General features: G+C 38.4%; 1 protein-coding gene across 1 annotated transcript in view; it reads left to right on the forward strand.

The window, feature by feature from the left end:
- The window catches only part of LOC140757049 (SID1 transmembrane family member 1-like), a 31,677-nt gene extending 14,857 nt beyond the window's left edge, over positions 1–16,820 (forward strand). The window contains exons 12-20 of the mRNA XM_073092602.1: positions 3,553–3,664; positions 5,324–5,506; positions 6,089–6,209; positions 6,804–6,926; positions 7,877–7,993; positions 8,579–8,711; positions 14,056–14,181; positions 15,053–15,131; positions 16,311–16,820. Coding sequence (XP_072948703.1) covers positions 3,553–3,664; positions 5,324–5,506; positions 6,089–6,209; positions 6,804–6,926; positions 7,877–7,993; positions 8,579–8,711; positions 14,056–14,181; positions 15,053–15,131; positions 16,311–16,487 — 1,171 coding nt within the window. The 3' untranslated portion in view covers positions 16,488–16,820. The remainder of the gene's footprint in view (positions 1–3,552; positions 3,665–5,323; positions 5,507–6,088; positions 6,210–6,803; positions 6,927–7,876; positions 7,994–8,578; positions 8,712–14,055; positions 14,182–15,052; positions 15,132–16,310) is intronic.
- Positions 16,821–27,496: the final 10,676 nt, after the last annotated feature.

Consider the following 27,496-nt stretch of genomic DNA (forward strand, 5'->3'; position numbering starts at 1 on the left):
AACGTGTAAAAGAATGAAATGGAATACATTACACAGCGTATCTCATTCTCGGGCTCTCCTCTTTGCGCGATACTTCATAGTCTCACTGTATAGTTCACTACCTCCAGTCTGAGAGTTGAATGTGTGCGTATGTTTGTACGTGTGTGTTGCGCGCCTGCGTATTACGAAGTTCTGCCACAACTAATTCAAAGTGAAAGAAATCAATCATCCTAAAATTGGATTTGTATAAATTGAACACAATTATTATTGATGTGAAACATCTAACGCACGTAAAACCGATTTCTGGCGTGGCGACGCATGCACGCTATACGATGGTATATATATACAGTCTATATGCAGTAGTGTGTACGATGTGGCGACGCGTCGCCATGCGCAAAAATCGTAATATTTTATTTTATCATTATGACATATTTAGTTCCTATCACAATATGTTCTTTTCTGCATATTACTTTTACAAAATAATGTCGATGTTTCACATCTGCCAGGCGTCCCGTGACGGCTCACAATTTTTTATTATTATTATTTATATTATTTTGTAACATACTTTATGTAATACGCATTATTGAAGTAATATAAATAATCCGAATAATTACAGATATATGTTTGTTTCTCTTATCATTTTAGCAGATGCGTTCATTTACCCTTTTTTTCTATTCGATATATATCATAATTATCGTTCGTAAGGAGTAAACTCCAATCGTGCGTCGTAGCTGACACACACACACTTTTTTTTTTATAATATGAGAGTAGCAGACGAGCATGCAGTCCACCTGATGGTAAGTAGCTACTGCCGCCCATGGACATCTGTAATCAACCCCAGATAGGATTAGATATTCCTACCTGAGGTCGGCCACAGATGCGCCGCTACCCCTGAGGACTAAGCTGGAACGCCTCGGAAAAGTGTATCTCCCTTACCACACCCTTCAAACCGGAACACAGCAGCGCCTAACACTGCTGTTATTAGGTAGAAATAGGTGTGGCGGTGGTGCCGCCGGAGTCGAACCACAAAGGGTTCTACCACCTTCAAACACGTCTTATTTATACGCGGTCCCTGCCCCGCTGCTGGCAGAGCACGGCGACCAGGAACGCCGCGTAGAGCGAGAGGAGCACAGTGTGACAGAGACAGCACATACCCTCGCTGGTGCTGGTGTGGAGCTCGCGGTCCCTGCCCCGCTGCTGGCAGAGCACGGCGACCAGGAACGCCGCGTAGAGCGAGAGGAGCACAGTGTGACAGAGACAGCACATACCCTCGCTGGTGCTGGTGTGGAGCTCGCGGTCCCTGCCCCGCTGCTGGCAGAGCACGGCGACCAGGAACGCCGCGTAGAGCGAGAGGAGCACAGTGTGACAGAGACAGCACATACCCTCGCTGGTGCTGGTGTGGAGCTCGCGGTCCCTGCCCCGCTGCTGGCAGAGCACGGCGACCAGGAACGCCGCGTAGAGCGAGAGGAGCACAGTGTGACAGAGACAGCACATACCCTCGCTGGTGCTGGTGTGGAGCTCGCGGTCCCTGCCCCGCTGCTGGCAGAGCACGGCGACCAGGAACGCCGCGTAGAGCGAGAGGAGCACAGTGTGACAGAGACAGCACATACCCTCGCTGGTGCTGGTGTGGAGCTCGCGGTCCCTGCCCCGCTGCTGGCAGAGCACGGCGACCAGGAACGCCGCGTAGAGCGAGAGGAGCACAGTGTGACAGAGACAGCACATACCTGTGGAACGTTCCCCCTACACTGTCTGTGACGTCATCCTGTCCCCTCAGTCACTATGTGTGACGTCACACAGCTAACGTCCCCGCTCCCCACAGGTGTCGTCCGCGCGTGCTACAGGCTCGCTCGAAGATGTACCTGTGGAACGTTCCCCCTACACTGTCTGTAACGTCATCCTGTCCCCTCAGCCACTATGTGTGACGTCACACAGCTAACGTCCCCGCTCCCCACAGGTGTCGTCCGCGCGTGCTACAGGCTCGCTCGAAGATGTACCTGTGGAACGTTCCCCCTACACTGTCTGTGACGTCATCCTGTCCCCTCAGCCACTATGTGTGACGTCACACAGCTAACGTCCCCGCTCCCCACAGGTGTCGTCCGCGCGTGCTACAGGCTCGCTCGAAGATGTACCTGTGGAACGTTCCCCCTACACTGTCTGTGACGTCATCCTGTCCCCTCAGCCACTATGTGTGACGTCACACAGCTAACGTCCCCGCTCCCCACAGGTGTCGTCCGCGCGTGCTACAGGCTCGCTCGAAGATGTACCTGTGGAACGTTCCCCCTACACTGTCTGTGACGTCATCCTGTCCCCTCAGTCACTATGTGTGACGTCACACAGCTAACGTCCCCGCTCCCCACAGGTGTCGTCCGCGCGTGCTACAGGCTCGCTCGAAGATGTACCTGTGGAACGTTCCTCCTACACTGTCTGTGACGTCATCCTGTCCCCTCAGTCACTATGTGTGACGTCACACAGCTAACGTCCCCGCTCCCCACAGGTGTCGTCCGCGCGTGCTACAGGCTCGCTCGAAGATGTACCTGTAGAACGTTGCCCCTACACTGTCTGTGACGTCATCCTGTCCCCTCAGTCACTATGTGTGACGTCACACAGCTAACGTCCCCGCTCCCCACAGGTGTCGTCCGCGCGTGCTACAGGCTCGCTTGAAGATGTACCTGTGGAACGTTCCCCCTACACTGTCTGTGACGTCATCCTGTCCCCTCGCTCACTATGTGTGACGTCACACAGCTAACGTCCCCGCTCCCCACAGGTGTCGTCCGCGCGTGCTACAGGCTCGCTCGAAGATGTACCTGTGGAACGTTCCCCCTACACTGTGTGTGACGTCATCCTGTCCCCTCAGTCACTATGTGTGACGTCACACAGCTAACGTCCCCGCTCCCCACAGGTGTCGTCCGCGCGTGCTACAGGCTCGCTCGAAGATGTACCTGTGGAACGTTCCCCCTACACTGTGTGTGACGTCATCCTGTCCCCTCAGTCACTATGTGTGACGTCACACAGCTAACGTCCCTGCTCCCCACAGGTGTCGGCCGCGCGTGCTACAGGCTCGCTCGAAGATGTACCTGTGGAACGTTCCCCCTACACTGTCTGTGACGTCATCCTGCCCCTCAGTCACTATGTGTGACGTCACACAGCTAACGTCCCTGCTCCCCACAGGTGTCGGCCGCGCGTGCTACAGGCTCGCTCGAAGATGTACCTGTGGAACGTTCCCCCTACACTGTCTGTGACGTCATCCTGTCCCCTCAGTCACTATGTGTGACGTCACACAGCTAACGTCCCTGCTCCCCACAGGTGTCGGCCGCGCGTGCTACAGGCTCGCTCGAAGATGTACCTGTGGAACGTTCCCCCTACACTGTCTGTGACGTCATCCTGTCCCCTCAGTCACTATGTGTGACGTCACACAGCTAACGTCCCTGCTCCCCACAGGTGTCGTCCGCGCGTGCTACAGGCTCGCTCGAAGATGTACCTGTGGAACGTTCCCCCTACACTGTCTGTGACGTCATCCTGTCCCCTCAGTCACTATGTGTGACGTCACACAGCTAACGTCCCTGCTCCCCACAGGTGTCGGCCGCGCGTGCTACAGGCTCGCTCGAAGATGTACCTGTGGAACGTTCTCACCGTGACGGTGTTCTACACGCTGCCGGTCATACAGCTGGTCGTCACGTATCAACGGGTGAGTGGTTATGTGCTTTTCTAGTTTAACTTCTTTAGGTGAAACGGTTTTTATGTAACGGAAACGGTTACGCTAGGGTGTTACGTTACGATACTAATATTTAATTATCGCTTTATAGATATTATACGATGTGTGTTATGTGAAAAGATTCGATTACAGATGTTGGAACTCATGGAAATAATCTATTAGTGAGTCGTGTGTTTGCGACACGTCCGTCACCCGCCGCTGCCAGAGTAGGACTGACTTAACCGACGTGTTGCAATCTCACATTTATATAAAAAGTGTGGGTAGTCTACCAATGTGATATGTACCAATCATTTTATAATATAGATATATATTTTTCGATATATAGTTTCACTTCTTGTGCGCATACTACCTATTAGGGTTGTTGCGAATATCAGCATCAGCATCCGCATCCGCAACAAAAGATGCTGATATTTAATGCTGATATTGAAATTGTAACGTGTTCGTTGAAGGCGGGACCGAGCTTAAACCACGTGGAGTTTTAGCCAATCACAGAAGTTTATAAACACAAGTTGTCGTCAAACAATCATTCGATTGTATTGACAACGTAATTTGGTCAGACATCAATAACTTTCGATCATAGTTCAATCAATCAATAACAGAATTATGTATTCAATTCATAATGCCACATCCAGTGAAAAATGCAATATGACCAAATATTTCGTTATTGAACAAAGATACGACACAGTGTAGTTATTGTAAAAAAAAGACAAATAAATGTCGACTTCTGTGTCACTGCAGAGTGGAGGGTAGCTGAAGTGGATGTTGGTTTGGTTATGAAGTCGTTGCTAAATATATTTCGTTGGATAACGACGTAAGCAGCGTGTTCAATATGAGCGCCGGCTTCGGAGATATGTGCTGAGCCAAAATTTGTTTCAGTTGAATTTAGCTTTGTAGTGACATGGAAGTCGATTGTATTTTTTTTTTTTTCACCTTATTTAGTGATGACATACTAAAAATCTTACAAATGCACTAGTCGCCCTTACGATTTTTGAAAGTATCCCTCGATTTCTCTGGTCTGCCATCATCAGACCCTTATTTTCTTATAATGAAACTACTTTGGAAATATCTAAAACATATATACGGTAGAATTGGGAAACCGCCTCATTTTGTGAAGTTGGTTAAAAAAGACTATTCTCGTAAGGGACGTACAAATACCTCAGTATAAAATATATTTATATTTAGTATTTTTAAATATCAGCATCAGCATCAGCGTCAGCTGATATTAATTTGAAAAAATCAGCATCAGCATCAGCATCCGCTGATCTAGTAAAAACCTACATCAGCAACAACTCTGCTACCTATTAATACGTGCACTTCTTTTTTATTAATTGCGCCAAAAATATACAACTTTTTGTGTGCACATAAAAACGTGGCGGGCGCCCGCATACTTTTTCTCGTTTTATCTGTTGATTGTTGCCGTTAAATAACGCATGTCGCCGCGATGGACATATGCCACTGTCCGAGTATAGAATTAAATTTACTATAGTGAATGTTTTCGTCACGTCGTCTAACTTCGCTGGAAATTGTAAATAACGTACAACAAGTTAACCCATACACTTTGGATTTTGTCTTTTTTCATCCTTTTTCCTGTGTAAAAACTGATATTTAGATTTATTTTTCTCCTTCTCCCAGCTGTTGAATCAATCCGGCAACCAGGACTTATGCTACTTCAACTTCCTGTGCGCCCATCCCCTGATGGTGCTGTCAGACTTCAACCACGTGTACTCGAACCTGGGCTATGTGCTGCTGGGCGCGCTGTTCCTGCTGCAGGTGTGGCGGCGGCACGCGGCGCACCGGGGGGGCTCTGCCGCGCAGGTGAGGCGATGACGTCACGTCGCGTGACGTCACACGGTGTGAACCTGGGCTATGTGCTGCTGGGCGCGCTGTTCCTGCTGCAGGTGTGGCGGCGGCACGCGGCGCACCGGGGGGGCTCTGCCGCGCAGGTGAGGCGATGACGTCACGTCGCGTGACGTCACACGGTGTGAACCTGGGCTATGTGCTGCTGGGCGCGCTGTTCCTGCTGCAGGTGTGACGTCACGGCGCGTCACGTAACACATCACGGCTATGGTAGGGGTAATGACGTCATGGTGAGGGTTAACAGGAGAAAGCTGTAAAGTCGGGCTATTAGGATATATTTTTTTTTGTAGCGGACGATGTTTCATTTCAATGAGAGGGGGAGGGAAGCTTAAGGGCGTCAGCTAATTTCGAGGGGGAGGGGGGGAAGATAGAGTAAGGGCATCCACTATTTTCAAGGGAGGGGGAGAAGAAGGGGTAAAGGTTTAGCTTAGCGCTTGCCCTAAAATATTGCATTCAGAATCTACGTGCATACCATTCTTTAATTCAGCGTGCAAAAATAAGTTACATACCCGTACTACATCATAATTTTGCAATTTGCAGAAGGAGCTGGGCATACCGCAGCACTTCGGTCTGCTGTACGCTATGGGCATCGCGCTGGTCAGCGAGGGGCTGCTCTCCGCCGCGTACCACGTGTGCCCCAACAGCATGAACTTCCAGTTCGGTGAGTGGGGGGAGAGGGGTACCAGATCCAAGGGGAGGGTACTATTTCTCCGAAGGGGAAGCTACTAGTATCAAAGGGGGTAATACTAGTTTTAAAGGGAAGGGTACTAGTTTCAAAGGCTGGATTCTTGTTTAGTTTGATACTAGTATCAAAGGGAGCTTCTATTTAAAAAGGGGGGCTACTAGTTTTAAAGAGGGCTACCAGTTTCAAGGGGGGGAGAGGACAAATAGGAAAATAAAAAGTTTAAACTTAAAATTAGGGACACATTTATCGTCGGCCTCAAGTAGTATTAATTAGATAGGACTAGATTTAATTATCAATCGACTAGCTGACCCGGCAAACTTTGTTACCGCCTCAGAATCTATGAAATATATTTCATATTTACTCGCCTTTTAAACCTTCCCTGCACTTACTTCCCACAAATTATTCTAAACTAAAATTAGCCAAATCGGTCCAGCCGTTCTCGAGTTTTAGCGAGACTAACGAACAGCAATTGATTATATATAGATTTACACAAAGTAGTACGAGAATTTACAATTTCGGATTTCGCCATCAAAGTAGGAGGTTCTGTATGTATTTTGTTTTAATATGCAGATACGTCGTTCATGTACGTGACGTCGGTGCTGTGCATGGTGAAGATCTACCAGGCGAGACACCCCGACATCAACGCAAGAGCACACGCCACCTTCGGGGTGCTCGCGCTTATTATATTTGTTGGTGAGTCTTGTTCTATTGTAGTATAACTAGCTGACCCGGTAAACGTTGTGTTGCCGTATAAATTAAAAAATGTTAAGGGTGAACAACCCTTATTACTTAGGGATATGAAAAATTGATAGTAGCCGATTTTCAGACCTACTGAATATGCAAATAAAATCTGGTGAAAATCGGAAAACCGTTTCGGAAGAGTACGGTAACTAACATTGCGACACGAGAATTTTATATATAAGATTACTTATGTGTCTCCTTATGGACTAGGTGACCATGCCCGGACAGCGGCCGTGCTCCGACAGTCTCAGTTCGGATCTTATACATATGCAAGATGTTTAGGAAACTTCGATAACGATAGTGATTCGGAATACCCGTGACACCGTCTCTTGACGAGTAGCGGGAAGTCGACACATGTGTATTTAAATTTAGTGTTCCTAGCAAGATGGTTTGTCCCTAGCAAGATACGAATTTTGCTTGCCAAAATGTTTTTTTGCCGCGGACAAGATTTTATTGTGCCCGTGGCAAGATTTGAATTGTGTGCCCTTGGCAAAATAACATTTTGTGACTCTAGTAAGTTTTGATTTTTGAGCCCCTGGCAAGATTAGACTTTGTGCCCCTGGCAAAATAAGACAGTGTCCCTGGAGGAGGCAAATTCCCTAGTAGATTAGACTTTATAACCCTGTGTTGTGACAAGATTCAGTTTTGACCCCTTGGCACGTTCAGAATTTTCTGCCCCTAGCAAGATTTGAGTTTTGTGCCCCTGACAAGATTGGAATTTTTTGCCTTTGGCATAGTTAGAAACTGAATTTCTCAAGATTATACGTTGTGCCCCAGGCAAGATTAACCTGTGTTCCTGGCAAGATCCGAATTTTGTGTCTCTGACAAGATTGGACTTTACACCCCTTGATACTCGTAGTGTAGAAAGCTTTATTTATTTATCTATTTATATCTGTTTCCAGGTCTCGTGGGCGTCCTCAACGCGAACTTCTACTTCTGGGTCGCGTTCACCATCCTCCACCTGGTCACATGCCTCATTATGACCTTCCAGATTTACTACCTGGGCAGGTTTAGACTGGGTGAGATATTATGAATCTTTAAATTTTCCCTTAAAATTATTTTTGAATAATTATATTTGGCCTTTAGACAATTTTCGTGAACTATCCTAACTAATATTATAAATGTGAATGTGAGTTAATTTGTTTGTTTTGTATGCTTTCACGTCTTTTGTATAATATAGGAGTAGCAGACGAGCATAAAGTGAACCTGATGGTTAGTGGTTACTGCCGTCCATGGACATCTGTAATTAATCCCAGATATAATTAGATATTCCTACCTGAGATCGGCTACAGATGCGCCGCTACCCCTGAGGACTAAGCTGGAACGCCTCGGATAAGTATGTCTCTCTTACATCCTTCAAGCCATAACACAGCAGCGCTTAACACTGTTGTAACTAGGCAGAAATAGGTGTGGCGGTGGTGCCGCCGGAGTCGAACCACAAAGGGTTCTACCACCTTCAGTATGTGAGGTGTCGGTTCATTCGTCGTAATTGTGGGAGTGATCGTAGGATATATTTTGAAACAGTTTTTTTTGCAGTAATTCTGTCTTTTTCTCTTCTTCCCTTCTCTTTTTAATAATAACATATAATATGTCATGGCTTCCAGACGGCGGTGTGTTATACCGTGCCGCTCGCGAGTTGGTCCGTCGTCCTCGTGCGGCAATAACGCCGACGCACTGCGGCCGCTGCGTGCTGCTGCTGATAGCCAACCTCGCCAACTGGGCCATCGCCGGATACGGGTGAGTGGGACACACACACACACAGAGAGGTATAAAGAAAGAGAAATAGAGAGAGAAAGAGGGAGAGAGAGAGAGAAAGAAATAAATGGAGAGAGAGAGAGAGACTGAGATAGAGAGAGAGAGAAAGAGACTAAGATAGAGAGAGCAAGAGGTAGACAGAAAGAAAGGGAGAGAGAGACAGAGAGAAAGAGACCGAGATAGATAGAGAGAGAGAGAGAGAGAGACCGAGATAGATAGAGAGAGAGAGAGAGAGAGAGACTGAGATACAGAGAGAGAGAGAGAGAGAGAGATACAGAGAGAGAGAGAGAGAGAGACTGAGATAGATAGAAAGAGAGAGAGAGACCGAGATAGAAAGAGAGACTGAGATACAGAGAGAGAGAGAGACCGAGATAGAGAGAGAGAGACTGAGATAGAGAGAGCAAGGGGTCTCTCTCTCTCTCTGTATCTCAGTCTCTCTCTCTCTCTGTATCTCAGTCTCTCTCTCTATCTCGGTCTCTCTCTCTCTCTGTATCTCAGTCTCTCTCTCTATCTCGGTCTCTCTCTCTCTCTCTCTCTATCTATCTCAGTCTCTCTCTCTCTCTGTATCTCAGTCTCTCTCTCTATCTCGGTCTCTCTCTCTCTGTATCTCAGTCTCTCTAGACTAGAGAGACTGAGATAGAGAGAGCAAGAGGTAGACAGAAAGAAAGGGAGAGAGAGACAGAGAGAAAGAGACCGAGATAGATAGAGAGAGAGAGAGAGAGACCGAGATAGATAGAGAGACAGAGAGAGACCGAGATTGATAGAGAGAGAGAGAGACCGAGATTGATAGATAGAGAGACTGAGATACAGAGAGAGAGAGAGAGTTAGACTGAGATACAGAGAGAGAGAGACCAAGACAGAGAGAGAGACTGAGATACAGAGAGAGAGAGAGACTGAGATAGAGAGAGCAAGAGGTAGACAGAAAGAAAGGGAGAGAGAGACTGAGATACAGAGAGAGAGAGAGACTGAGATAGAGAGAGCAAGAGGTAGACAGAAAGAAAGGGAGAGAGAGACAGAGAGAAAGAGACCGAGATAGATAGACAGAGAGAGAGACCGAGATACAGAGAGAGAGAGAGAGAGACTGAGATAGAGAGAGGAAGAAGTAGACAGAAAGAAAGGGAGAGAGAGACAGAGAGAGAGAGACCGAGATAGATAGATAGAGAGAGAGAGAGAGACAGATAGAGAGAGAGGGAGACATGCATACACAGACACACACGAACATACACGCACACACAAACATACACATATAGGAACGCTGACACTAAGACACACACGAAGACAGGCACCGACACACCCACAGAGAGATAGAGAAAAGGAAGACATACGATAACACACGACGCACATACACCGTACACACAGATAAACGAGTATACATTGTATGAGAATAACACGAATGTGTAAATACATGCACGTAGACGCTCGTGTAAGCGCCGTACACACACACGCGTGCACACTCACATACACAAATAAATCTAAGGTGGTAGAACCCTTTGTGGTTCGACTCCGGCGGCACCACCGCCACACCTATTTCTACCTAATAACAGCAGTGTTAGGCGCTGCTGTGTTCCGGTTTGAAGGGTGTGGTAAGGGAGACAGACTTTGCCGAGGCGTTCCAGCTTAGTCCTCAGGGGTAGCGGCGCATCTGTGGCTGACCTCAGTTAGGAATATCCAATCCTATCTGGGGTTGATTACAGATGTCCATGGGCGGCAGTAGCCACTTACCATCAGGTGGACTGTATGCTCGTCTGCTACTCCTATAATATATAAAAAAAATGTGCACACATGCGTGTGATCATACACCACACAAACACACATGGCAACGGACGCACACAACAACGCACATACATACACAAGCAACGACAAAAGCAGACATATACACACCGACATGAGCGTGTACACACACATACAGACACGAGCACACAGACGCTACAGGTAGGAATTACGTAATTACAATATCTAATTAAAAAAGTCACGAAACCTTTCATTCTATCTTATGGCGCGCCTCTGGAAGTTTCACTTTGAAAATCTTGTACAATATAAATTTACTAGTTTTTGCCCGCGGCTTCGCCCGCGTTTAAAAGAAATTAATATGGCATACTAACATACGTAAAACTGAAAATTCGTACCTTCATAGGAATGACAGTGGCGCCATCTGGCGAAAATTGGTCGTACCAACTCTAAAACCCTCGTGGGCTCATGGACAACAACGATATATCGAAATATCGATTTTTTGGTCCAAAAGATTGATTCTCCGATTAATCGATCTTAGATCGCCATCCCTAGTTCCCGTGGGATTTCCAGGATAAAACTTTGGCAAAGGGAGATCTCCCTGTGGGCTAGGTGATCATGCCCGGGGAGCGGCCGTGCTCCGACAGTCTCAGTTCGGAACTTGTATATATACCAGTAGTCCATTGAAAAGTTACATTTGGGTATGCATTTGTCAGAGGACGCAATTTTATTTTTTTAATGTGTAGGGGGGGTCAGTAGAAGCTTAAGTTCAAGTTTGTGGGGTCGGCACCCTTGTCCCCCGGCCGCCATCTTGGAAAAGGGGGTGCAAAGGGTTTTCGCGCTGTATCTCGTAAACTAGTTACCCTACAGAAAATTTAATCAAACATAAAATGTAGCAAATTAAATTTCCTACAATTTTATTTCTATTACTTTTTATCGTCAAGTGACCAACAAAAAAGTTATAAACAAAAATAAATGAAAATTTTGTAACAAATTTCCTTTTGGAGGTTATAACTTTTTTTCAGTTCATTTTACAATAAAATGACATCACAGCAATTTTGTAGAGGGTTTTTCAACAAACAATTTCCTCCATATAATTGTTTCATTTTATTTATTTATCTAGGTTTTACAGCGCTCCAAACTTGAACGGATTCTCGAATGCTCATAGGGATGCAATAAAAACTAAAAATTAGGCTTACTTTTCTATCTATATTTTTTTTATTCATACAATTTATTATGATCTTAACATTCCTATGCTATTATTAAACTATGTTTGACCCTTTTACCCACTACAAAACTTAGAACCCTAAGCAGGTAGAAAAGGCCTTAGTAGTTGTTTGAGAACAAATGAACCTCTACCTTCTATTACTGCTATTATTATAATTTATCCTAGGTGGCACAGCTGTCGGTTCCCCTCTATTTATTCTTACAGTTATGCTACATATTTCGCAAATGTATTTTTTTAAAACCTTCAAAAGGGCGTACGTCCGAACAATTGTATTGTCCTTCAAGTTTTAAATATGACGACGTAATAGCTGAGAATTTACTGTTTCTCCATGCCTTCTCAGGATGCGACACAACGTCAGCAGCATATAACATGGGCAAAGTCAAATTTATAAAAATTTTGCAGAAGCATCCAGAGTTAGCAAGTGGAACTAAATTATTTATGAGTGAGAAAGTCGAGTCATCGTTACTCAGTGTTGTTGGCGAACGTTTTTTCGTCTCTTTATATGGCGGAAATAAAGACGATACTCTAGACACTCTGCGATACAAACGATTTGCTAAGACAGTGACAAAAAATGCATTTAATCTCTCTTCACTTCCTCCAACACAAGATGCAGCCCGTTTCCACAGTTTCCGAGTGTATCACCAGATTCAGTTATGGCTCGGTAAATATTGTGATCCAGAAGAATGGGGCTGGAAAAAGCATGGAAAATTTTGGATGCCAATCCAAGCTTCCAAGCCTCCAGCACCCCCCGAGCTTATGAAATTAATCTTTTGCAGATGCAAAGGAAATTGTGGAAGTGCGTGCGGTTGCCGAAAAGCAGGCCTTAAATGTTCACCAGTTTGCCTCCATTGTGGTGGTGAAAGCTGCAGCAACATCGTGGACATATCAACATTACTTGAAGAAAATGAATTAGAAGATGAATTACCGACAATGACGCCAATACCAACTCCCATTATACTACAAAAATTCACCTCGGATACTGATTCAGATTTTTTCTCGCAGCCTGGACCATCGAAGAGAATGAAAAAATAATAACTGATAGACATTTTTCAATATATAATAATAAATAACATTATTTTGTCTAGAAATTGCCCGTGGATTACCTCATAGGTGGTGGGTAAAAGGGTCAAACATAGTTTAATAATAGCATAGGAATGTTAAGATCATAATAAATTGTATGAATAAAAAAAATATACATAGAAAAGTAAGCCTAATTTTTAGTTTTTATTGCATCCCTATGAGCATTCGAGAATCCGTTCAAGTTTGGAGCGCTGTAAAACCTAGATAAATAAATAAAATGAAACAATTATATGGAGGAAATTGTTCGTTGAAAAACCCTCTACAAAATTGCTGTGATGTCATTTTATTGTAAAATGAACTGAAAAAAAGTTATAACCTCCAAAAGGAAATTTGTTACAAAATTTTCATTTATTTTTGTTTATAACTTTTTTGTTGGTCACTTGACGATAAAAAGTAATAGAAATAAAATTGTAGGAAATTTAATTTGCTACATTTTACGTTTGATTAAATTTTCTGTAGGGTAACTAGTTTACGAGATACAGCGCGAAAACCCTTTGCACCCCTTTTTCCAAGATGGCGGCCGGGGGACAAGGGTGCCGATCCCACAAACTTGAACTTAAGCTTCTACCGACCCCCCCTACACATTAAAAAAATAAAATTGCGTCCTCTGACAAATGCACACTAAGGCCTAAAAAATGTAACATTTCAATGGACTACAGATGTTTAGAAAACTTCGATAGCGTGATTCAGAATACTCGTGGCGTCATCTCTTGTCGAGATGGTCGCCATAAAACTAACCTATGTCCTTTCTCGGGTCTTAGACTATCTTTGTACAAAATTTCATTAAAGTCGGTTCAGTGGTTTAGGCGTGAAGAAGAGAGAACCAGACAGACAGACAGAGAGTTACTTTCGGATTTATAATATTAATAAAGATCTTCTTGACAATTCTTCTGGGTACAAAGAATATTAAATTTTAATATTTCGTTGGCTAACATTGATAAATCGATTATTTTTGATAAAAGGCATAACCACTATTACCACATTTTTCTCGCGTCGCCAACGGCGAGTCCTATAAAAATACGAGCTTTTGCCCGCGGCTTCGCTCGCGTTACGAAGTAATATTTTCATCCCCTATTTTATCCCCTTGGTGGTAGAATTGATCAAAATCCTTTCTTAGCGGATGCCTACGTCATAACATCTATCTGCATGCCAAATTTCAGCCCGATCCGTCCAGTGGTTTGAGTTGTGCGTTGATAGATCACTATGTCAGTCAGTCACCTTTGAGTTATATATATTTAGATAGTTTAGACTTTAAAGCATAGAAAATATATTTTTTTTTCTGTTTTCCAGTGTCGCTCAACACAGCCGCGATTTCGCCTCTCATCTCCTGCTGGTGTTGATGAGCAACCTCTTCCTGTATACGCTGTTCTACATCGCTATGAAGTTGCTGCATCGCGAGTCTATACGGTGGTATAGGTATGTGCCTGACAATATACAGGGTGTTTGAAATTAGGTAAAGTGATATAAAAGATATTTAAACTAATGTACAGGGTATTTTAAAGTAATATACGATGTTCTACGTCGTGATGAAGTTGCTACACCGTACGTACATGACAATATACAGGCTGTTAAAAATTGAACAGAATGTTTGAAATTTTATAAAGGGGATTTTAAAGAATTGTACAGGTTGCTTGAAGTTACATAAAAACATAATGTAGAAGGTGTATAACAACAAAAAACTGATATAAAGAGAATCTTATAAAATGTACAGGGTGTTTTAAAGTAATACACTTTGTTCTAAATCGCAATGAAACTACTGCACCGGAGGCTATACAAGTATGTTTCCATTATATACAGGGTGAATTTTTCAAACGGGCCTTCATGGTCAAATCTGAAACTATAAGGATTAGCGAAAAATGCTGAAAGGAGTTACGAGGCCGATTTTGATAAAAACTAAAACTGCATCATTCGTTTTTTAAAATATTTTTTTCCTTAGCCGGGAATCAAACGAGTTCATTTTGAAAAAAATTACACCCTCTATATTATTCTACTATCTGATAGTGTTTAATAATTTACAGACTGTTTGAAAATAATGTATAGGGCCTAAAAACACATAGTGTACAAGGTTTTTCAGTGTTATACAGGATGTTCTAAAATAAAATGCGGATATTTTAAAGTAATTTACAGAATATTCCGTCATGCTTATTTCTTTTTATGACGTACTTGATTACAATATTTTTTTATGTACTGTCATGACATGGGTATTAATGAAAGGGTTTTTTTAGAAGAATACGGAAAAGCTTATTTTTATAACTATGTTTATTTATAAGTTTATTTTGTCCCACAGTTGGGTGTTCATAGCGCTGACGTATACCACGTGGTTCAGCTCAAGTTATTTCTACTTGGATCTGAGCACCAACTGGGCGGTAAGTACTCATCTATACATAAATATAATCTATTTGTTCTATTCTATTTTACTTTGTTAGAGTACCTTGAAGGAAATTGTGTTTATTTTTTGAACTATTCACTTTGACGCGTTTTGGAAAATAGATATTTTTAATATAAAAGGAAAGCTACGCGTATGTAACACATAGTTTATTTGCTTCTGAGTGGAATCAGCGCCATCTAGTTTAAAAAAATATGGCATGTGTAAATGAACATTATAATATTGATTAAATAATTAAAATAGTAATTCTAATTGACTGTTATGTATCACATAAAAATAAATAAATGTACAAATTAACTTTCAGCCAATAAACATTACCTATCCACGTACATATGTGATTGTATATTTTATAGCCCCTACACTAGGATTTTTCTTATGTCTTGGTGCCATGGGCATATACAAACATGAACACACAAATACTCAGAGTCAAAACGGATATCTAAATTCATCTTTCAAACATCTGTCTGGATGAGAATCGAACCCGTAACTCTTGGCGGCTTAGATACAAACTACAAACGTCTAAAATATAAACTTAAATTGTTTTAATTATATTAAAGGAGAATGCCCATTCTTACTTGGTACTGATTTTTCTCATGCGTCAAAATGAAAGTAATATTAAAATTATTTTTTGATTTTTTTACATAGTTTGTCGATCAGAATAGTTTCTTTGAACAGGGGATTCCATTTAAGATAAAATAAGATGAAATGTTGATTAATGTTCTTAAAAATTAAAATGGCGGTATTTTATACTCGGAATTCAATAAGATCTATTAGTGTTTCGACTAAACAAATAATATCATTACAATTGATGTATAAAGTGACAATTTGATGGCAAGGCGTTTTGGCGTTTGAAGGCAATGGTGTTTTATTTTGATTTAGTTCGTGTGTGTTTGTCGATACCGGATAATCGGATATTTTCGATTTTGAGGTTATGTAACATTTCGGTAAATAACTTCAGAACCCGGGTGCTGATCTAAAACATAATTATTGGTGGTAGTATTTGTTTAATTATATATCGTCCACAACAAGTTTCAATTTGATGCAACCTTGGACGGCGGTCCATACTTTCATGGGCATTGTCCTTTCTTATTTTTTTATGTTTTATAAAAAATATAATTTTTATTTCTTTTGTTCTTACAATATAATATTATGTTCCCAGCTAACCCCAGCCCAGTCCCGCCAGAACAACCGCGTGTGCACCCTCCTCCAGCTGTACGACTCGCACGACGTGTGGCACTTCATGTCGGCCGCCGCGATGTTCTTCTCCTTCAACATGTACCTCACCGTCGACGACAACCTCGCCGCCGTGCCGCGCGACCGCATCATGGTGTTCTAGGGGCGCGGGGTTAGGGGCGCGGTCACACGGAATTAGGGTCCTAGTGTTTAAACGCGGGATAAATGGCACGGAATTAGGATCTCAGTGTTAAAATGCGATTTAAATACAATATACAACAACGGGGCAATATTGGTGGTTTAATGTTAGATGTTCGCACAGAATTAGGGTTAATAATATCATTAACACTGAAGATACAATAAGCGCCATCTGTCGGTGGCTGTTCGTATTTTAACACGTGACTAAATGTACAAGTAACGCCATCTGTTTATGATATTTTAATAAACTGTAATATTCACTGGCGATATTTCTTGTAGACCGTATTCTAAGACCCTACACTAACGGTCTTATTCATAAAAAATGCTTATAGAAGGTTTTAAGCACTCATTAGTTAAAGTGTTCAATAAGCTTATAAAACGTTCTATAAAATTGCTTATTCATAAACGTTCCATAAACCTTCTATAACTAATGTGTCGCTAAAGTCAACTATAAATGAAAATGTTGCCATTATAGTGAAGTTCGGCGAACAAATTGACGAATATCCATAGATAAACATCATTAAATGTCATTATTTCGTACTAAAAAATATTCTGTCTTGACATTCTTGTCAATGGGTTGTCGATAAAACCAAATCACATGTCAGTGTCATTGTATTTGTAAATACCGCGAATTTAAAAATATTTTATTTGTTAAAATGGGATGTGAACGTCTTTATTAGTAGTATATCGATGGATGTGAAGCAAAAGTTGTTAAAAGATAAAGGAGTGAAAATTGGTTGGATATTAATGTTTTATGTAATATTGATATAATTATATAAAGTTAAATTCAATTAAGTTTCGTTTTGTAAACATTCGCAATATCTTATGGCAGTAAACCCTGTATTTCAGAAGGTGTACCAGGACCTCTGCGATCTAATTTACGATCATTACGTACGAGATCAATTATAAAATTTACTGTCGATTTATTAAAGCGATAACGCTTCCTATAGTCTAATGAAAACAGATCACTCTTTGGTGCAATGTTCTTCGAAGTGGACGGTTTTCTAGATTTTTAATAATCTAAGCTTTGTAAAAATTGCATTGTAATTTAAAATAGTGATATAATAATGTTATTTATCGGATATTAAAATAAATTATTTCAAGTTTGTATACAAAATGGACATTGACAAATTAGGTTATTAATCACGAATCAGCTGTTGAGAGTCGGCCATCTTTGCCTTATAGCACTGTTATAGTAGGGTTCTGGCCTCTATAAGTTATAGAAGGTTTATAGAACGGTTTAGTGCCTAAAATGCGTTTATGAATAACACTTTTTGACAATCGTACTATAGCAACGTTATAAGTGTGCTATAACTTTTTATGAATAAGACCGTAAATATATAAGTAGCGACATCTATTGACAATTGTCATTTTAATTACCACGTGACATAGCGGAATTTCTTTCGATTTCTGGGAATTCAATGCACGAGTAGAATTAACGCTATCTCTCTTTAAAAGTAGTAAACTAACATTATGACAAACTTTTGTTTTAGACAAAAACAACTATTGTATCTTAGCTTACACTTTTAACATAACATACAAATTGAATTCTCCTATGGTAGTCTCTCTCTTCATTTCATATCTGTTCAGTTATTCTATAAGCATTTCATTGGTATAAGAGATGCTCAAAACATAATATACTTAAAAATTTTCTACATAAATTTTATAACAGTAATGGTTAATTTTCCATAATGAATTTATAAGAACAAAATATGATCTCAATTGAAATGTATTATGTTGTTTCATCAATCTAGAATATTTTATAAAGTTTCAAGAATTTGTAAACCTTAATTTGAATTAAAAAATATTAAATAGATTATTTATGTATTGGTAAATGTTTTCGACTTATTTACTATATTTAGCAGTGAAATTGAACATGGACACGTAATCAGTCCCAAGTTAATCCTATGTGATATTGGCCACAGATGCGCTGCTACCCCTGAGAACTAAGTTGGAACGCCTGTGACAAGTATGTCTCTCTTATCACACTTCAAATCAGAAACAACAGCGCTGTGTAGAAAAATAGATATGGTGTAGAGGCTCGATCAAATTAAATAATTAATGATAGAATAAGTTAGTTAAAAGTATATCACTGACTCATGTCCATTATTACTGGGGTATCGTGGTGCTCCTGACGATCTCAATACGGAGAGCAGTGCCCAGCGTTGGGACATATATTTACCAAAGTTACTACTAATATTAATTATATTGTCAAGTAACATGTTATAATAAAATAGTTTTATTGTGTAATAAAATTGATTATTCAGGCTGTAGTTGGAGGACCTGGTAAATGGTCCCTACCGCCCACGGATATCTATTACTAATCATATATAGACCATCTGAGGTCGATTATCTCTGAGGATTACGATGAAACGCCTCTGTAACTATTACAATCATGATGGCTCTAGAATACAGCACTTCTACTGCTGCTATAAGACAGAAATAGGTGTGACAGCGGTGCCTCCGCAGTACAACCACGTAGAGCTTTTTAAGACGACCACTAAAAAGTTCCACCATCCTATAGTTTCGTCTTTAAAACGTGTATGAAATGACAATTATGTTGTACTTTGTAGATTATTGATGGACGTATGCTAAATTAATCTTGTATCGAAAAGTATATTTAAGAATATTGTGTGCTTGTTAAAATTTCTAGTTTGCTAGACTATAAATGTAAAATTAATAAAAATATTGAAGGCGTGGTGTCAAATTTAACGAGAGAAAATGTATGTGATTTAATGTTAAAAATATATTTTTAATGAAAGATTCTCATACATCTACATATAAATATAGGACCCACAGTTTGTCTAGATACGCATGTAATTTTTAAAATTTGAAAGCCTCCGTCAAATTAGCTGAAAATATGTAAATAATTTGAATTAAATCAAATTATTTATCAATTTTCATGTGTAATCGTAGGTTATAAAATGACTCCTAAACTTGTCATTGTTAAATTGACACTATGTTTAATACATTTGCACATATTACGATTCTTAAAATATCTAATATTTAGTAATAACTATTAAAAATCTTGTCAATAAAGCTATCATATATGTGCTCGATAAAGTCATTGTTAATAGTTAACCTTTATCTAGCCTTAAAATGTATTAATTAAAAGTTATTGTACAGTTAATTTTAAATCAAAAGTTATATGTAAATATAATGCTTTTTTCTACCAAAAAACGTGTTTCATTTGTAAATCCTTGTTTGTTATCAAATAGCAATATTGAAATAATTTTGATTTTGAACAACATTTGGGGTCTAGGACGCTTGTCATAATATATAGTCGGTTTGAGGACATCCAAATTAATTCGAGGATGCATGTCATAGTTTTAAAGACGATGTCCAGTTTGAGGCCTTCTTGCCTAAACTACTACATATTCAGTATATTTTAAATCTTTATTAAGATGTCACAGTTTTATCATTTCATTTTTAGGACAAAATCCCCAGTTTAAGGACACTTTTCACTTCGTGACGTAGTCCGTCAATTTAAGGACGGACATCGACGATTTAAGGACGCACATCACTAAATTGAATAAATGAAACAAAATACTACTTCATAATACTTCTTTATTGTATAACCACCGTCTACTCTACGCCGTAAGCCGGTTCTCTAGTCATATGTTACATGCGCCACACAGCCCTGCGCCGCACGACAGGCTTAAAGCTCATTTTTTATTTAAATAACAACACAGGGATATATTTTGACTTAAATTTCTGAAACCCAAATTCAAGTGAAAATTTAACCCAACGTATTCCACTTATCGATTCATAGCAACGTCACATTTAAAAGATCGTTTCGATAAGTGGAATCGCGTAAGTTTACACATACAATGTAATTTGAATACAATTTTAACACAATATACAACCTTATAAATAAATAAGTGACATAACACAATTTCATTATGAATAAAAACGACAATTTATTTTTAATTACTAAAACTCATTGATTTTGACTGGAATATACCAAAAACAATCTGAATTCATTTCTTTTGAGTTTTATATAGGGTACATAAAATAGCTCAATAATATACATTGAATACGTATAATAATAAATACATAATATTGTGTTAGTATATTTTTGAAATAAATAATATCATATTTATACAAAAAAAAAAAAAAAAAGTTGGTACATAACTTTGTCCTACTAACAGGCATGGGTCTTAAATGAGCCATTGTCGACTACGCTGGCACAGTGCCAATTGGCGAACCACATTATATATGAAGTTGACTGTGAGAAAGTTTTTCTTATGTTTTTTTTCATCGAAGTAAGCAATATTATTTCGTATCTACCAATTCGCATTGCAACAGCGTAGTCAAGTATACTCTTAGAAGGAAAAGGAACCCGTGCCCAGCAGTGGGACTTGAAAGTATTGAGGTCAATACATATAACATGGTATTACGGAGACATCTACAGTAGGCCATATATATAACAGCAGCAAACGAGCATGCGGTCCACCTGATGGTAACACTGTCGTATGGACTTCTGTAATCAACTCCATATGTAACCTCACTGTGTATATTAAATAAATATTATATTGTTGTATAGTCCGCGTAAAACTGCTAGACCGTTCGGAATATAGAAATGAATCGCGTCGACATAGCAAATTGTATGATTACACCTGCTCGCAACAACTTCAGAGAGGACTAGCAGTTTGGCGCGGACTATAACATACCTAAAATAATGTGGAAGATATTAAATATTGAAATAATTAAGCGGTGTAATTATATTGAAAATGGTGTAATAATTAACAAAAATGCGAATATAAATCAAAATATAACCCCGGAAAAGTTTACAATTTACATATTAATATTTTAAGTATCCAAGAATCTTAAGATATACATATATTGGTTCTTATGCCACATTCGAACATTTTCTTTTCTTATAATTCGGTAAGAATATCATATAGTTCTTAGGGTTCCGTACCCAAAGAGTAAAAACGGAACCCTATTACTGAGACTTCGCTGTCTGTCCGTCTGTCACAGGGCTCTATCTCTGGAACCGTAATAGATAGACACTTGTTTTTTTTTATGAAATTGAATACGCAAACAAGCATGCAGTCCACCTGATGGTAAGTGGCTACTGCCGCCCATGGACATCTGTAATCAACCCCAGATAAGATTGATTCCTACCTGAGGTCAGCCACAGATGCGCCACTGCCCCTGAGGAATAAGCTAGAAGGCCTCGGAAAAGTATGTCCCTTACCACACCCTTCAAACCAGAACACAGTACTTAACAGTGCTGTTATAACAGAAATAAGTGTGATAAGTGGTAGACATAAAACATGCTAAACCCATATTTAATAATATTATATTTGTACCTTCATCAATCCAGTTTAAATCACAATATATGACTACAGACACTAAACGTACCGTCCCAGACAAAATCATGTTTCTATATATAATCTTGACAGGCACAGCCCGTGTCCGTACAGCCGCGTTACGGAAGATATACATACATTCATACAACGATATTATTTTGTCTGACACGGCCCGTGCCTGACACGCACGATGTATGAAAATATAAATTTTAAACCATGGGTTTAGTAACATAAAATTTTATACAGTAATTTTTCATGCAATTGAGTCTTAAAAACTCTTTCTACACTCACAGCCCCACACTCGGATTCCCTGTGTCGTGGGTGCCATGGATACACACATAGACAAACACAAAAACACCCAGACACAGAAACAGAAATCTAAATTCATCATTTAGATATCTGTCTGGCCGGGGATCGAATCCGGGACTGCGCGTCAGACCGGTATGGTGACCGCTCCGCCACGCGGGTCATCAAAAAAGTACTTTAACTAGGGCTTAAGAAACTCATAATTATACATAATTCTTTACCGAATTATAAGAAAAGAATATAGTTCGATCAATAATCATTTCACGTATGAAAAATGGATTTTATCTACAAATATTTATTTGGCAAATTCACAGTCGTTTTTACAGTACAGACGAATTTATTTAATAAATTATTTTACAAGCAAACATGTGGAATCTATAAATGCTATTTGTTGTATATTATTTTGCTTAAATCGACGAACGAGATACAATAATTTATTTAAATGCCTGACCAGGAATCGAACCTGGAATCCTCTGAGTAAGCGGTTCTGGTCCACCACGAGTCGTCAAATTAAGTGACGAAATATGTTATAGTGTATTTTCATAATAATAATTTTCAATTATTAAGATTCAATGGATTTTTGGATTATGTTGCAAATCTTAATGTAATGTGGTATCCAATTTTATTATTTAGAAGCTTTTGCTCGCGGTTTTGCTCGATATTTTCATCCCCTATTTTATCCCCTTGGGGGTAGAATTGATCAAAATCCTTTCTTAGCGGATGCCTACGTCATAACATCTACCTGCATGCCAAGTTTCAGCCCGATCCGTCCAGTGGTTTGGGCTGTGCGTTGATAGATCACTATGTCAGTCAGTCACCTTTGAGTTATATATACATATTTAGATATTTTTTTTATTATATAATCTCCGATTTTATTCCATAATCTTGTACTAATATGCGTAAGGATTCATTTACACAGACACAGCGCGTCAATCAGCGGCAAAGTTATGGGGGCGGCAAAGATAGTGTATTTTGTAAACTATGAAAAAATCTATGAAGGTCAATTCAGCCTCCAGGCGGCACATTTAATAAAGGACGACAAAGTTAAAAAAACATTTCTGTGAACCTGCACATATTTTAAAGACTTTTTGCCAGATTTTTCTTATTAGGAGACGAATTCAAATCTACGCCTATTTTAATGTTTTTTAAGCAAAATAATATACAACCTGATAATTATTAAGTCGAAAGCCAAAACTATTTAATTATATCCCAAAAAGTACTTATCATATCAATTCATAAATTTATTGTCAACTTGAGTTATTAAAAATGTTGTAAAAATCTTTATTTATGTTTCAGAAATCATTCTACAACTGTTCGATAATATTATTATTAGTTTAAATTTGAATTTTCTACTTTAGATTAAATTTTAATGCTTTTATATGTAGATGGGAATAATCCTATGACATTAAACGATTTTTATCTAAAATAAATATGTAGTTCGACTCCGGCGGCACCAATGTCACACTTATTTCTATTATAACAGCAGTGTAGCGCTGCTGTTTTTTTTTTAATATTACAGTAGTAGACGAGCATGCAGCCCACCTGATGGTAAGTGGATACTGCTGTATGAACATCTGTAATCATGTATGGATTGGGCCATAGTCCACCGCGCTGGTCAAGTGGTCATTTTTTGGAAATGTTTCCTCGACACATCTTTAAAATTTGTTTCTTATCAAATTTCAAATAATCAAATTTAAATAAGTCTTTATTTAATGTCATATGATAATTCCCACCCTATAGTTTGAATTTCAGATAAAATCTAAATATTTTTGTGAATAAAAACGTAATAAATACATACATAATGTTAATATTATTTCATTTCCGTTTATAAAGGACCATATAAAATGAACATACGACCAACAACAATACTAAATATAATTTATTACATTTTAAGGGTATGCCCATGAATTCTGTCACACTTAAGGGTAGGGGGTGGAGCGTGACACAGGGTGTAAGGGTGGTTATGTAAGGTAACATAAGGGTCTGGAAGAATAAATTCTCCTTGTTTGACTTAAATGACGGTTTTGAAAATTCAATCCCCCAAAAAAAAGGGGGAGGAAAGATTTTCCAATAAAAAAAAAACAGCAATTATTATAGAAACTAATTAGTAATCAAAAGAAATAATTTAGACATATTTTTAACCCCTTTTTAAATATGGATCACGAATAAAAAAATCTGTCATTTTTATAATGAAACAAAAGCCATCGTGTGACGTCATTATCGTAAGTGTGACAAGGACAGGAAATAAATTCAAAATTAAAATAACGGGACATATTTCATGGAACATCCCTTAAATAATGTTGCATACGTAATAATAAATGCACGTCACTATTCCCACGTAAAACTAGCATTCATTATGGCAACACCGAAATAATTAAATTACATATTTAATAAACACGCAACACTATCCTTCAAACCATAGAGAAGACATTTAACAAAAAATAAACAAGGAACCCAATATTAAAAATAATAAAATAAATATTTTTTTATTGCAAAAACAAACTTATGTCTGACAAATATATGTATTTCTGTATTTTTAGTTTATTTTTACGCTCTGGCACAATCCGGGAATCGAACCTATATACTGAATAACATTTACTGAATTTCTTTATATTGGTTAATACATATTTGTAATATTTCAATGTATAATACATAGCATGACATTAGCCAAACAGATTTTCGTTTCATGAGCGATGACGTCACAACTCATGAATCTTACTTTTTTTATTTCTCTGTCGTTACTTTTCATGAGCAATGATGTCACAACTCATGAATCTTACTTTTTCTAACTTTTCTGTCAAGTATATAAGACAAATTTTCTCAAAAATTTATAATCTTCAAGATAATAAAATAATTACCTATTATTTTCAAATTTCCCCATTATTTATGCCAGTGCGTAATTTTCAAGAATATGTTAAAAACGAGTATGTCAACTACAAGATAATATACATTTTCGATATCTATAATTTGGATTTTTGATATATTTTGAGTATGGACTGAGTATACACATAATATTTCAGATTCTATAGAGATTCCTATATCAATATATGAGTACATATATGCATATCCGTCATAAAAAATAAGAAAAAAAAGTTATACTGAGTTTATTTAGTTTTTTTTTTACCACAATAAATAAAATAAGTCTACATAATAACATTACAATACAAATTCCATTATTTTTAGAATCGAATGGAGAGGGGAGTGGAGGCGAAATATGACAAAACGGTGGGAGGGGCTACAAGTTGTGACGTAACAAATATAAAAAAATACGAAAATTATAGGCCACAGACTTGTCTCAAATTTTGTATTACATTTTACAATCATTTTTATGACGGAAACACAAGATATATAAAATCATTATACATAATATAATATCTGTAATAAACAAATAAAATAAATACAAAATTCAGTGGGATGGACCATTTTTGAAAAACTTTAAAATAAAGTTCGGTTGTTAAAAAATAAACAAAACACTTATTTTTGTATAACTTAGGATATTAAATACAATAAGATAATACTTGATACTTGTGATGTAAAGGTGATCTTAAATAGAGCACATTCGATACAGATTGCCTGAACAAAAACACTTTTAATATACAAGTGGCGAGATTCGAAATTAACACAAACATAATAATCTTGTGAGATGATTCAAAACAAAATCGACGTAGGAAATATATCAAGGGAGAAATGGTGTAACGATTATTGTAACGGAAACTGTTAGGCTGGACCGTTACGTAAATAATATATGGAAGTATTATCCATCAGCAGCAGTGATAGCCTAGTGGTTAAGAAACGCGGCCTCTCGATCGAGGGGTCCGAGGTTCAAATCCCAGGCACTCACCTGTGATTTTCAAATTTATGTGCGTATTAGAAATTAATTATCACTTGCTTAAACGGTGAAGGAAAACATCGTGAGGAAACCTGCATACCTGAGAGATTTATAAAAAATCTTAAAGGTATGTGAAGTCTACCAATACGCACTTGTCCACTGTGGACTATGGCCTAATCCTTCTCATTCTGAGAGGAGACCCGTGCCCGGCAGTGGGACAGTAATGGGTTGATGATGATGATGATTATCGATTTTAATTTACTATTTTTTTTTTATTATCCTCCCCGCCAACCACGGCAAAAATCAGTCAAAAAAAATGTCTGCAAAAAACATTACGTTGTCTAAATATAGTTATTTAGCAACGCAACCTTTGAGACAACTTGTACGTTGTCATTGCGATGCAGGCTACCAATAGGTAAAAACCTTTTTGGTACTCTTTGTATTTTAAAGGAAATATTTGTCACTGAGTAAAGATCGATTATATTCAAGAAAAATAGAAATTAATTTTAACCAGATTTAAAATTGGTTATTTTATGTTTAAAGACCAATTACGTTATTATTTTTTATTAAACATGAAACTGAAAGTATAATCGTACTTTATTACGCAGTATCTTTATCAAATAGTATGCAAAATCAGAGTCACATGGGTATCACTCCCTGGAATCTCATACTGTTTTATTATGAAAATTGTTTTTTTTTAATAATTTAAATAATATAATAAAAAAGAGCGCTGTTTCTCTTAAAAACCTTTAAATAAAAATAAACCTCGATACAGTTCGATAAGTCTTTGTCTTTCAACGCTACAATCATTGTATAAAATCGTTTTATTACGTTTACTGTAATTTAAGACAATATTAAATTGTTAACTTTTACTTTACGAACCACTTTTTGATAACTTCAGTGTATATTTTGCATATTTTTTTCATACCTTCATTCACAATGACTATTATATCACCTTCTCATCACTGAAAATTTATGATAATTTCAGTTTTTATTTCTAGACTAGTTTATACAAAAAGAGCCCGCAAAAAATATTACAAAATTTGTAAAAAAATATCAAAATTAAATATTATTATTGTAACGTAACGCACCGTAACCATTTCCGTTACAAAAATCGTTACCCTTTTAAAAATATAAATGCAATACGTAGGTTTAAATGTTCAGACAATCTTTCAAGATTTGCTTGCAAAGAAAGAAAGATAAAAAGAAAACAAAATAATTTACTTAAACACAAAATTCGTTAAAGTTTAATACCATACTTACTACTAACGTTTTCAAAATCATTTTATAATGAGATTACGTATCGTAAGACAAAAAACCTCACTCGAATATTATTTTTTTACTTACAAATATTTTTGTGAGTCAAAAAAAAACAGTATTTTGATTTTTTACCAAATAAATATTACCCATAATCGAATAATGAAAACAATTTATATAAATATATTGAACAGTTATAATATTTTATTATTTTTATACTAGCTGACCCGGCAAACGTTGTGTTGCCATATAAATAAAAAAATG

This window comes from Epargyreus clarus, unplaced genomic scaffold (assembly GCF_041222505.1).
Source record: "Epargyreus clarus isolate Ecla_fem2 unplaced genomic scaffold, WU_Ecla_fem_2.2 ptg000036l, whole genome shotgun sequence".
In the NCBI taxonomy this organism is placed as follows: domain Eukaryota; kingdom Metazoa; phylum Arthropoda; class Insecta; order Lepidoptera; family Hesperiidae; genus Epargyreus; species Epargyreus clarus.